This window comes from Mus musculus, chromosome 10, assembly GCF_000001635.26.
Source record: "Mus musculus strain C57BL/6J chromosome 10, GRCm38.p6 C57BL/6J".
Classification (NCBI taxonomy): Eukaryota; Metazoa; Chordata; class Mammalia; order Rodentia; family Muridae; genus Mus; species Mus musculus.
In genome coordinates, this window is record NC_000076.6 from 80664053 (window position 1) to 80676765 (window position 12713).

At 57.8% G+C, this 12713-nt stretch overlaps 1 protein-coding gene across 3 annotated transcripts; it reads right to left on the reverse strand.

Annotated features, from left to right (window-relative positions):
* Positions 1-1265: 1265 nt before the first annotated feature.
* On the reverse strand, positions 1266-12241 carry Mknk2 (MAP kinase-interacting serine/threonine kinase 2). 3 transcript variants are annotated; one of them, NM_021462.4, is made up of 14 exons: positions 12029-12241; positions 11772-11888; positions 7876-7963; positions 7684-7785; positions 7507-7604; positions 5844-5923; positions 5578-5651; positions 5246-5350; positions 5103-5158; positions 4893-4988; positions 4470-4664; positions 3914-4078; positions 3561-3604; positions 1266-3280 (listed from the first exon to the last, which is right to left on the reverse strand). In NM_021462.4, the coding sequence occupies exons 2-14, from the start codon at positions 11820-11822 to the stop codon at positions 3055-3057; spliced, it is 1380 nt and encodes a 459-aa protein (NP_067437.2). In that variant the 5' UTR covers positions 11823-11888; positions 12029-12241; the 3' UTR covers positions 1266-3054. The 3 variants fall into 3 exon arrangements, with proteins under 3 accessions (NP_067437.2, XP_006513379.1, XP_017169313.1); XM_006513316.2 differs by having other exon boundaries at positions 1271-3280; positions 12071-12240; XM_017313824.2 differs by having other exon boundaries at positions 1271-3280; positions 7876-8022; positions 12029-12170.
* Between the last annotated feature and the right edge of the window lie 472 nt (positions 12242-12713).

Here is a 12713-nt window from a genome sequence, read left to right on the forward strand (position 1 = left end):
TGCAAGCTGCCTTAGAAACATTGGCATGCTGCACGTGTGGCAAGCACGCCTGAGTCTACAGGGGTGTTGGGGGTCCCCACTCAGAGTCCTCAGTCTCACAAATAATTTCTCAATGTACCCTTTTTTTTTTGTTGTTGTTGTTAAATTGTTTTTGTTTTGTTTTGTTTTGGAGACAGGGTCACTCTGTGTAGTCCTGGCTGTCCTGGAACTCACTCTGTAGACCAGAACTCAGAAATCCGCCTGCCTCTGCCTCCCAAGTGCTGGGCATGAGCCACCATGTGTGTTAATTTGTTTTCTGAGACAGTGTCTAACTGTAGACCAGCCTGGCCTGTTTCCCTTTCCACCACCCAGCAGAAAACATTTATGATTTTCATTTACTTAATGCTGAAAGTGAATGTGGGTGTGGAGGTCACCGGATGATTTCTGGAGGCCAGGAAATCAAACTGAGGTGGTCATTTTCGTAGCCAATTAGAGGCCCACTTCTGTTTTTTTTTTTTTTTTTTTTTTTTAAGTGCTTCAGCCTTGCTGAGCAGAGCTCTATCCACTGAGCGGGCTTGTGCCAAGACCCTGCCCCTCCCAATCTCGCTGTGCTCAGGGGCCACATGCCAAGCTCTAACCCTCCCAGGTGGCACCACGCCCCAGCAGGCCCGGGCAGCTCGGGCGGTGACCGCTCTCTGCCCTCTGCCGCCTGCCAGGAACAGCTCGTCCTAGGAGAGGTTGCACTAGAATTTATTTTTGTGGTTTTCTTGAAGCCGGTGGAGCCCGCCCTCTTCTATGTCTGACTAGGGAGAGACAGGGAAATCCTGGTGTTGGAGAATCCGGGAGTGGTGCTCAGGGCCACAGGCCTCTGGCGGAGCAGTAGAGTTGCCACCTGGGTCTAGTGACAAGTAGGTCCAGAGCTGCATGCTGGGGCAAGGCTGGTCATCTTGGACCTTGTTCACCCCAGCACTTTGGAAGTAGAAGGGAAATAGAAATTTAAGGTTCTCATCATTTACACAAGTTTTAGGCCAGGCTGAGCTTCGGAAGAGTCGGAATCCAGCCACACCCTAAGTGTCACGCCCCCAGACCCACTCCCCCAACCCCCCCCCTCCGAACGAAGCCACGCCCCTCTGGGTCCCCGCCTTGCCCCATGCTTGTTTTTCTTTTAGGCTTGTGTTTCCGCTCTGGTGATGTCACCTCCCTGGGACACATCCAGAGGGGTGTGCAGGAGTCCAAAGAACCAAGGACTCAGGACCTGCGGGCAGCTGACCTCTGCTGCTGTCACTGCACAGAAATTTTTAAATGACTTTTATTAAATCCTTACAAAACAGAATACAAAATCCTGGCGTTGACAGTTGGTGGGAAAGGAGTCCGGAGGTCAGTTCACCTGGTACGATGGAGTTAAAAGTGCTTGCATGTCCCCCACTCTACAACAGGCCTTTTAGATTTCTGCATGGTTTGTGGCGAAGCCAGCCCAGGATCATGTCTCATTCACAGTTAAGGGGTCTGACCCATCCTCCAGGTCGGGCTTGGAAGGACTAAGGAAATCACAGCCCTGTTTTGGGGGTGAGTGGGGGTCAATGCTGCTCACTGCCCAGTCAGGTTGCTTCAGGAACCTGCAGGGGGGCCGAGTCCTCAGGTGGCCAACAGCTGAGTCATACTGATGGAGGAGGTCCCACCCCCAGGGGTTCTTTGGAAATGTGTCCACAGAGGCAGGTGGGGCAGGACTGGAGAAGGCATGTCACCTCCACTGTGACGATCCTATGAGACTAGGGAGGAGGGTGGAGGATGCTGGGCAGTGGGTGTCCCAGGCCCCCACCCACCAGACCCCGACATTCAAGTACTCTTCAAGAACAGGGAAGCAAGTCAAATTATTTCTTTAAAAAAAAAAAAAAAGCCTAAACTAAACTCGACAAACAATCCTGACCAAGGATTTTTGAGGCCAGGGGCTGCCCTGTAGACACCTGAGCAGTTGCAGGGCAGGGTGGCCTGGCCCCTGGCAGCCGCCCCCGACCAGCAGGGCCATGGAGAAAATGGGAACTCGTATTGCATAGTAGTTCGGCTAGAACAGTCTACAGGCCTCGGGCAGTTAGGTCTGGGCACCGCAGGGCCACCACATCCCTTCCCAGCCTCCCTTTCCTGAAAGCAGGCACGCCTGAGCTGCTGCCCTCTGGGGGCAACAGGAAGGTGAGAGCCCTGGGTATGGCCTCAGCTCTGGCTAACAGAAGCAGCTAGGAGAGCTTAGGAACCCCAGGGGCAGGACGTGGCCGTGGTCAGGCTGAGCCCTGAGAAGGGGCACTCAGGTGCCCTGGGTGGGGAGACATGTGGGAGCCCCATGTTTGCTGATGAAAGCCTGGTCCAGCACCTCTCCTGCTGTGGTGGAGCTAGCTGGGTGCAGGGTCCCCTTCCAGCTCTGCCCCTGGGAAGTGGGGTTGGGAGCAGTAGGTCTGTCCCAGGGCAAGGAGCTAAGCAGCCTGGGAGGGGTTTCTGATTGTCAACCCTCCAAGGGACACTGCAGGTGGATGATGGGGACTCGGGGTCAATCAAGTGCACTGTCCCCATCCACCTGCTCCCCAGAGGTCTCTATCCAAGACAGGGAGCCCTGCCCTACCCCAGACCCAAGGGTGCTCTGGTGAGGAGATGCAACCACCACTGTGCTCACCAGGAGGGCCTGTCCCTGACAACACTGAGGGCTGGGAGAGGTGTGGGGTGCTGACCCTGCGGGATCCCCAACCCTGGAAGACAGCAGAGTGGCTGGAGTGGAGGTGGGGGCGCAGGTGGCAGGACCTTCACAGTTGGCAGGTGAGCATCGTGGGGTGCAGGCTGGGCGGCCTGAGCCCTCCGCCCTCCTCCGGGCACTTGCTTTCAATAGCGGCAAAGAAAAACAAACAAAACAAAGCCAAGTGGGCAGGGCAGGGGAAGGACAGGGAGAAAAGGAGACACCCCCTAACAGACCCCTACACCCCCAGAGGACCCAGCTGAGCTGGCACCTGGAATGGCAAGGGGTGGGGTGTCCAGGTCCCTAGCCTTCAGGCCCCGCGGGGCAGGGGCATATGTACAAGGAGCTAGTGGGGGTCATGCGCGATCCCCCACAAGGACCACAGGGGTGGCCGACAGGCTAGCCCTCTGGCGCCGCTGGGCCAGCTTGGACTGGGAGGGTGGGGACAGCTGCAGGCAGCGTGAGGTAGCTCGGATGACCACAGGCTGGTCCTGCCCAGCGTCCTCCTCACACTGGGCCAGCTGCCGGTTCATGGCGATGGCCTCAGCCGCAAAGGACGTGAGGTCTTTGGCACAGCTGTTCCTGGGGATAGGATGGATTACTGTCACAAGAGTGTATCTTTCTCTGAAGCCCTCCAGAGGTGCCCACCCCAACTGTAAGCCCTTCCAGGAGCTGAGACACCAAACTGGTGCTGTTGGGTCACCTCCTACATCACAGTGCTCAGGAGCCTGGTCCCCACTTAGGCCCAGGGACTCAGTGCTAAGTACCTGCTGGGAAACTGCAGGGCTGTGGCTTAGGAGCTCTAGCAGCCCAGGAAAATAAAAGCCCAAACACATTCATTTCCTAAGGTCCCAGGCCTCACCTCTGCAGAACCAAGGGTGTCGGTAGGGTGTTCTCTGGGGCACACTGTAAGAAGTCGTAAGATAGCACGTGAGGGGCCTGGCCAATGCCAGCCTAAGTGTTCATAATAAACAGATCCCACCCACACAGTCTGTATGCCCCCTGCAGACTGTCCCCAGAAGGGGTGGGAGCCATTCAGGGAAGGCTGAGTTCTCAGCTGGGCAGGGAGGGGGTTCACAAGCCCCATTGGGAACTACTCCCAGCCACAATGCTAGACCCTTCTTGTATGCTTTCTCTGAAACCCCGTGCCCAGCAAGAGTTGGGATGGAGTGTATGGGTGACCCCTGCATTCCTCCTTAGACCCCCAAGGCTTACCCCCTGCACCCAGGGATGCTGCAGGACTTGGGCAGCACTCAGCCTCTGCTTGGCATCTCGGACCAGCAGCTTGGAGATGAGGTCTTTGGCAGCAAAGGAGATGTGGGACCAGTCCTTGTCAGGGAACTCATACTTGCCCTCCTGGATGCTCTCAAACAGCATGTTCTAGGAGTGGAGGTGGGAAAGAGTCATCCCAAAACAGATCTGGCCCAATCTAGATGCCTAAGGAGGGTGGTGGGGAGGTGATATGCACAGGGCAGAGTGTGGGGACAATGGAGACAGTCACACAGGCGACAGAGGACCACGGTTTCATTCTTAGCACCCACATGGCCGCCCATATTCCTAACTCCACTCCCTGGGTACCTAATGCCCACTTCTGGCCTCAGCAGGCAACGGGCTCTCATACGGTGCATGTTCATACATGCAGGCAGAACACTCATTGAAAGAAAAACAAATGAGCCTGGGGGTCCCTTGGTTTAGCACCCCACTTCTCATCCCAGGGAGCTCAGAAACAAGGCCTAGTGAAAGGTGGGGAGGGGACTCAGGCAGGGCATACCTGGCAGGCAGGACAGGCCTCCCCACGGTCCCAGCCACAGTCGCTGCCACAGTGGCCCACGAAGGGCGGGTAGCCACTAAGCAGGATGTAGAGGATGACGCCCAGGCTCCACAGGTCGCAGCGCTTGTCGTAGATGCTGGCCTCTTCACTGAAGGCCTCCACCACCTCTGGGGCCATGTACTCAGCTGACCCACACTGTGGGGCAGGGCAGGCACAAGTCAGAAGGGATGCCAGCTCCAGCCAATCAAAGGCTACCGATGCATCCCCAGACCAGCAGGTGACACGAGCTGACTACACCCCCCAGCCCCGCCCAGCCAACCAGCAGCTGTTGCTAAGCGGAAGGCCAAGCTGGCAGGGGAAAGCTGCAGAGCTCGCCTGGCACCTGAGCCCAGTGTCTGCCTGCCCCGCCTTTACTGCCCTCACCGGGGTGAGCAGCTCTGGTGTGGAGATGGGGGAGCAGTCTCCATTGAGTTTGATACCACTGCCAAGGTCGAAGTCGCAGATCTTCACTGGCGAGACCTGGGGATGGGACGGGCAGTGTGGGAACCCGGCCTGCACACGTTCCACTCACTGATGCCTGGCAGGGGAAGGCAGTGGCAGGGCCCGAGTGGGGTGCTGGTCAGGCAGCCTCACCTGGTTGGGGTGCTCACATAGGATGTTCTCTGGCTTTAGGTCCCTGTGGGCGATGCCTAGTGAGGTGGAACAGGGAGGTTAGGGGTGGGTACCTCTAAAGCAACCAGGCCTGGGGGACGCCTACCCCACAGTCCCTGCCACACCTTTGTTATGCAGGAAGTCCAGGGCACTGGCCACGTCCTGTACTACCACGCTGGCCTCCAGCTCGTTAAAGTGGCGCCTTCTATGGATGTGGCTTAGGATGGATCCTGTGCAGGCCAGGGAGAGCTAGGTCACCTCCACAGACCAGCCAGCTCCTAGCCCTGCCTCAGTCCATCAGGGATGCCCCAGGGCTTCCTTGGGTCCAATACTGGGCCGTGGCCATTGGGACAGGAAGGTACACAGCCCCAGTGCCCGCATCAAAGCTGGGGCCCTTGGATGGCACTTCCTGTTGGTCTGCAGCTCCCACCCCAAGTCCTCCCTGACCAGTACCTACCGCCACGCATCTTCTCAAACACCAGGTAGAAACGGTCCTCCTCCTCAAAGAACTCAATCAGTTCTAGAACATTCCTGAGTTGGGAGAAGGGGGAAAATAAACTGAGTCACCCTGAGGCCCTCAGCACCTGCTGCCCAGCCTGGGAGGTGACACCCTCCCTCATGGAGCCATGAGGCCAATAGAAAGCCTGTTGTCCTGGCAGAACGCAGTCCGTGGCCTGCTGAAGTGATGGGCTCTGGCCAGAGAGCCTAGGCAGGCCACCTTACCTATGTCCCTGGCACTGGTACAGCATCTCCACCTCCCGGAACACCCTGCTGCGGATGTGGCCCAGCTGCTTCTCAATGATCTACAATGTAGGGAGGGACACGGCACCTGCAGAAGCTGCCCAGATGCCACCTGCAAGGTGTCAGCAAGCCCCCCACATGCCACCTGGACCCTGTGTGAACACTGCAGCCCTGGGCCTGGAAATTGCTAGAAGTCAGACTGCAGTGTTAGCACGGTCAGGGTAGCTCAGGCGAAGAGAGAGGAAGCAGCCAGTTCTCCACCCTGACCCAGGAGTCCCCTCTGCTAGGTAGCTGCTGCCTTTACCCCAGCAAGGCAGGGCCAAGCAGTCTCAGCTCTCACATGACCCATGCAACAAGGTGGCACTCTGCCACCTGGATGCTGGCCCAGCCCATACCACATCATGATCTGCCTTCTCTTTTCCAGTCCAGACTGGGCACCTGGCACCATGGGCCTAGGTTTGGCTTAGACCAGTGGTCTCAAACTTCAGGAAGCAGCTCCACTGCACCCAGTACATAGAAGGCCCAGAAAGCACTGTTCCTGTAGAACCTTTGCTCTCAGAGGAGTTCCAGGACCCCTGGCTCTCCCTTCCCAGGTGGACACTCTGACTGCCCCTAACTCAGCAGGTGGAAGGGGCAGGTTCCCACTGCCAGGATCCTGTCCTGCCTATCTTGTAATAAACACCCGTTCCACCAAGGAGTCTTCCATCACTAAGAGCCAGATGTGGAGGGTGGCACAAACACTGTAGATCAAACTAATATACTTCACCCCCACCCTTGTAGAGGCTGGGGACAGCTCCATAGAAACCGCTATCCCTCCTGGCAGAGAATGGCCTTCCCTGGGGTTCCCTCTGGGATCTATGCCATTGGGTGGTTTTAATGTCCTCCAGTCACCCCAGCCTCCACCCTCACTCTCCTGTGCTGCTGTCATCATCTCTCACTGCCCCAGGTGTCAATGACCACTGAGGATAATACCAGGACCCCCCCCCCCCCCCCCAGTTCCCTGCAACCCATCACTCTGGCTCACAGCAGTGGGAAGCCACATGTAGCTAACACAGCTCAGGTTACCATCCTTCTGACAATGCTGCCCTGTAGGGACAGGGACCACTGCTCCGACACCCTAACTTCCAAATGACTCTTCCTTTTGCTTCTCCCTGTTACCCTCAGACGCGGAAGCCACTATCCAGAGCGGCAGCCTCACCCTGACAGGCACCAGGCTTCCCTGGTCATGAGGGTGACTGGTTGGCCCTACAGGGTCAGGAGGCTACATCAGGGCCTGGCAAGGCTCTAGGTATATACAGGAGTGGCAAAGGCACACAGGATTCTCTTGGGGACCTGCATCGGTTTGTAAGCCTTAGTTAGGCCAGTCACCCTTAGAGGCAGAGGCCCAGCCTTAGGGACAGGTGGGCCAGCATGGTCTCTGACATAAGTTTCCAGTTCTTGATAGCCACGCTAGGGCTTGCTAGCCTCCAGAACATGGAGTGATCAAGGGCCAGCTGTCATTGTGCCTTTCTATGACTCTAGGTCTGACCTGGATTCCCAAGGTGGCCAGTCACAAGTCTTAGGGCCATTTTTAGACACTGGTTTTCTGAGGCTGTCATCTGAGGACTCAAAGGCCACTGGCCTCTGGGGGCAGACCCCAGCTTACCTTGACAGCATATTCCTGGTTGGTGATGAGATTGACACAGGTCTGCACACGAGCGTGAGCACCTTCCCCCAGCACATCCTCCTGCAGCTGATAGACATCTGGAATGCGAGTGGAGAGGTAAGGGACTATAGCCCAGCGTCCCTTCCCCAGAGGAGCTGGCAGCTCTCTGCAGCTCACCTTCGAACCTGCCTGAGAAGCTGTCAGTAGCCCGACAGCGCTTCTTTTTCCGGCCTCTCTTCTTGGCATCTGGGATGTCAATGGGCTGGCTGGAAGGCATGTCTGTAGAGAAGAGAGACCCAGATGGTATGTAGTCTGCCTTAGCCTACTTCCCCAGAGACCCCATGTCCTGTCCACCTCCTGGGGGCTCACCAGGTCGGGCTTCACACTGTGGGCTGAAGTCAGAGTCCCTGTGCTGGGCGAGGTCTAAGGAGAAGGCCAACTCGAAAGGATTCTGCCCCTGTTGAAGGGGAACATGTTCAGGGTGGTTCTGCCAGAATGCCCCAAATGTGCAGCAACCTGTATAAATGATCACCCCGTCACAGTGCTGAGACCAAGAGCAGCTGGCCGCCCTACAGGCACACAGGCTGCAGCAGGCTACGGCTGCTCCTCACCCAGCACGGAGGCATCACAGGAGTGTCTCAGAGCCTCAGTGGCACAGAACTGTGGAAGGGAGGCAGAGTCCCTTGGAGTCCATAGAATACCGACTCAGGGGTTTTACTAGGAGACAGTGGGCCATGTGGCTGTCACCTGCTTCTGTTACTAGTATGGGGTAGGAGGAGGCCAGAGACACCCCACAGAGAACGACCCAGTCATGCCCACCACACCAAGGGATCCTGTCTCCTGACTGGGGAACGTGACCTTTCTCTCCAGCCTGGGGCTGACTGACAGGAAGTCTAAACCACATGGCCCACCTCATCTGTTCATGGGTAGCATGGGAACGCTTGTCCAGCCAGCTGACTGAGGGCTGGCCTAAGGGACAGGCGTGGGATCAAAGGTGGGGACATTGGCAGGAGAGCCTGGGGCAGGGCTGCCAGCTTGTTTTCCCACAGCCTCCTAGGTTATCTCAGGGCCACACCCTTGGCTTTTGGGCCTCAGTTTCCCTGTAGCAAGGGAGAACACCATTTCTCCTCCCTATGTTGCAACCTCTCAGGGAATGTAAATGCGGTACCTGACTGTGGAAAGGCTCTGGAGGTCAGGGGCAGGGACCCTTTCAATTTGCTCTGTGTATCCAAAGCCTCTATCTCTGGAGGACTGCCTACTCCAGGGGCCACCAATTTGGTACACGTAGCCACTGGTAAGGGGCTCACAGACAAGGCACCCAATGGTATGAGTGTACAGGGCTATGCCCAGTCCATAACCTGCAATGTCTAAAGGTCCTTCTCTGGGCAGCCAGGGTTCAAATTCATACTTATAGTTCAAGTAAGACACCAAAGGACCTAGCTGCCAGATATGTGGAAGACCTTAAGACTGCTCAGGAGAGGTGGGAGCTAAAGGCCAGAGAAACCTGGTTTGAACAGGAGCATGCTGAAACAAAACACGTCCTCATGATGGCTGCTGCTGGCACCTCGGTGTAGTGCGCAAGCTGGGAGACTGAGGCAAACTCTAGCTTTAGAGGGAATAACCTACCCAGAGAACAAGGCATGGGCTGCAGGTGGGTGTGGGGAACGTGGTTTAAATCACCCCTTTCTTAATATCCACAGTGGGAGGGGCTGACAAGAGGGTTATCTGGGAGAAAAGTCTCTCGACAGAACCCTAGGGAGACCCCAAGGGGCTACAGCAGAAGGGGCCAGATACCTGGAGACCAGCAGCACACAGCCAGAGAGCAACATTGGTACACCTTATAAGCTGTTCTGCTCCCAGAACAGAGAATCGCCACTAGGAGACTGGCACAAAAGGGGCACACTAGCAGGTCATGGGGAACAGGGCACACAACCCCAGTGCTCTGATAAAACTCGCTGCCTGCAAGGCCCGGGCATCAACCTGCACCACACAAGGTGGGGGATTGGTGAGCTACAGAAGGGGAGGTAAACCAGGTTTGAGACCAAAGGCTAGCCAGGGCACCTGCTCCATGACCACAGCCTGGTGACCTTCCTCTAAGTATACTGTCATGAGAGACAGGGAAGGGCTGTCCCCAGCTCTGGGAACCTTACAAGGGTGACAGGGGTCCAGTAGAACCTCTGACATTATAGTCACTGTCCCCCTAGCTGAAGACTGGGACACATGGGACAGCCAGAACCTAGCACAGGGATTGGCTGGCTGGAGCACACCTTTCAGGGAGATCCCCAAGCGCTAGCTTACAGTCTTCCAGCTTGCACATTAAAGACAGGAAAACAGGGCTGGGCTCTAGCTGAGTTCATAGAGCACCTGTCTGGCAGGCATGAGGCCCCAGACTCCATCACCAGTACCTCTTAAAACTCCAGAAAGAAAACCAGAAACCCAGGTAATAAAGCAGGCGGCCTGGCGGGTGTGTGTGCTATCTGACTAGCTGCAGACTGAGGCTACCTGAGCAGCAGTAGCCTGGCTTCCAGAAGCAGCCTCATAGGGTGGGGTCCCAGGAGGGAGTTGAGGTACCAGTCCCTGGCCACCTACAAGGCTGCCTAACAGCCAGCTCCCCACAGTCCCAGCTCAGTGCAGAGCCCCACAGTGGCCACGCAGAGGGCAGCTTGCAGTCCCAAGTGCTGTGTGGGCAGTCCAGTCTGGTCCAGCCAGCCTCCCCTGGGTCTGGCTGAGGGCCTTGAGTCAGCAGGCCTGGCAGGAGGCGGCTCGAACCATCTAGAAAGCCAGGGTTTGCTTTGGCAGCCTTGCTGACCCTCTAGGCTCAAGCAAAGCCCCAGGAGGGCAAAAAAAAAAAACCCACTGTAGGTGACATTCTTGGGTCCATCTCTCGTTCCTGCTCAGCCCCAAATCAAGCTGGCCAAGGATAACAGGCATTTGAGGCAGGGGTGGGGCAGTTGGCCAGGGGCACTGGCTGGACAGGCCTGGGAATTCTTCCCTATCTGCATGCCCCTCCCACAGGGGTGCAGGCACACACATACACACTCTTGCCTTCTCTACAGGGCAACAGGTCCCTGCCCCAGGAAGCCATTACATAATCCAGCCTTCTGGGTGGGGTGGGCAGGCTGACATCACTGCGTCCTTTAGGCCAGGCCCCAAGTAGGGGGCTCTGCCTAGCACCCTGCCCACCTTCACCACCCCCAGATATACTCATCTAAGGTAAGACTCAATCAGCCACCATTAATAACACTACAGAAACTTCCTGTTCTGATAAGAAATAACACTTTGGGCCTGGGGTGTCTTGAGGGAAGGTCTCCACAGGCCACCACCAAGTGTGGAGGTTGCAGTGGGGCAAAGCATACCCATGTGCCAAAGGGTTTCCCCAACAAGGCTTCATCCCCTCTGATCCCAACCAACCGCACAGGCCAGCTTGAGACTACAGTGGACAGATACAGGGTTTCCCTGGAACTATATACACAGAAGTAGGGGAGACGGGGCTGAGAGACTGCAAGGAACATCCAGCCACTGACCACAAGCCAACCTAGGGGAGCTCACAAAAGAGAGAGCTAGGACCTGCTGACGTGCTTTCATCCAGAACAAGGCCAACCTGGGGGACACAGAAAGTGTGGGATCACATACAGAAAGTGGGTGGGGAGCACAAGACTGAGATCAGGCTGATGGCGAGGGACATAGAGCCACCAATCAGTGGTGGGAGTGGGTCCTGAAAGAAAGAGCTACTAGGCAGCCGGGGACAGGTTGTAGCCTGCAACAAGCACACACTGCAGGAAACAAATGTAAAGTCCATCAGAGACCACATACAGAGGTAGGAAAGCCCGGGCTGAGAAACTGCTAGGGACACAGCCACAGATCACAGGGGAGCCTGGGGCAGTTCATGAAGAGTTAGTAGGCAGCTAGAAGCAAGGCTGCAGCTTACTGACTCTCCCAACCAGCACAAGACAGGCCTGGAAGTTGCAAGGAACAGAAACACTCGATTTGCCTAGGATCACACACAGAAACAGACGACTGTGATCGGGCTAACTGCAAGGGACACAGAGCCACCAATCACAAGCCTGGGGGTGGGGGTTGAGGGTCCTAGAAGAGAGAGCTACTAGGAGGATGGGGACAGGGCTGCGGCCTGCTGACCCCCACCACCTCCAGCACAAAAGTCCAATGCAAGCACCCCTCCCAAGCCCTGCACCAGCCTCCCGAGTAGGCTCTGCTTATCCGTCGCACCCGTCACTGCAATGGGACCCCCGGACAGGACCCCTCACCTTGAACGAACGGTGGAAGCCCTGAAGTTCGGCTGTTCTCTTCTGCACCATCTTCAGTCCGGGCCCCACCAGCGGGGGAGGGGACGCGGGGCCCGGGGGGCGGCTTGGGAGGCGACCCTGCGGGCGGAGGAGACAAAGGACCGAGGCTGAGAGAGGCGCTCGGCCGGGCGGAGGCGGCCGGGGCTCGGCGGAGCTCCCGCGCCTGACTCGGGCTTCCTTCCTCCCTCGGAGAATGTCGCCCTTGGCGCCGCGCTCACCGGGGTCGGACACCGGCCGGGGTCGCAGCGCCGTCACCTCACCTAGCACAGCCCGGACCCCGCTCCGAGGACTGCGCGGGGAACAGCGCCGCCACAGCCACCGCTGCTGCTGCCGCCGCCGCCGCCGCCGCCGTCGCCGCCGCCGCCGCCGCCACCGCCGCCACCACCGCCACCACGGACCCCTCCACTGGGCCGCTGCCGCCGAGAGGAGCCGCGCGCGCGGCCGGCGCGGCCACCTTTATAGGCGCGGTCCCGAAGTTACCCCGCCCCTCCGCACCAGTCTCCGCCTTTCTCAGGGAACAGAGGAGGCGGAGCTTCCAGGAGCGTCGAAGGCCGCAGCGAGAAGAGCACGCCGGGGAATGCAGAATACGGCTGCGCGCTCCCGTTTAAGGGGCGGAGCTTAGCGGGGAGCGGAGTGGAGCTGCGCAGCGACCGTGTTGGCGACTCCAAACACGGCTGCGCACTTCGAGCTGGCAGGGGGAAGGGGAGATTCCGAGGGAAGTGGGGCGCGAAGCTTCAAGCGCGCCTGCGCACTCCCACGGTGGGGGCGGAGCGTGAAAAGATACTCGACTGCAGCCGCGTGACCTGGCTGGGGGGTGGGAGAGGACTGTGTGGAGAGGCTGGTGACCAGCCTCCGGAGTCGCCTGCGCCTGCGCAGAAGGGTACTGAAGGCTTCAGTTTGGGC

Bases quoted from the DNA above. Each gene is read 5' to 3' on its own strand.
- Mknk2 (NM_021462.4), bottom strand. From the start codon at position 11,822: ATGGTGCAGAAGAGAACAGCCGAACTTCAGGGCTTCCACCGTTCGTTC. The intron at 5,351-5,577 runs GTAGGTACTGGT...TGGCCTGCACAG, and splicing joins GTTTGAGAAGATGCGTGGCG to GATCCATCCTAAGCCACATC. The intron at 3,605-3,913 runs GTAAGCCTTGGG...GACTTCTTACAG, and splicing joins AGCATCCCTGGGTGCAGGGG to TGTGCCCCAGAGAACACCCT.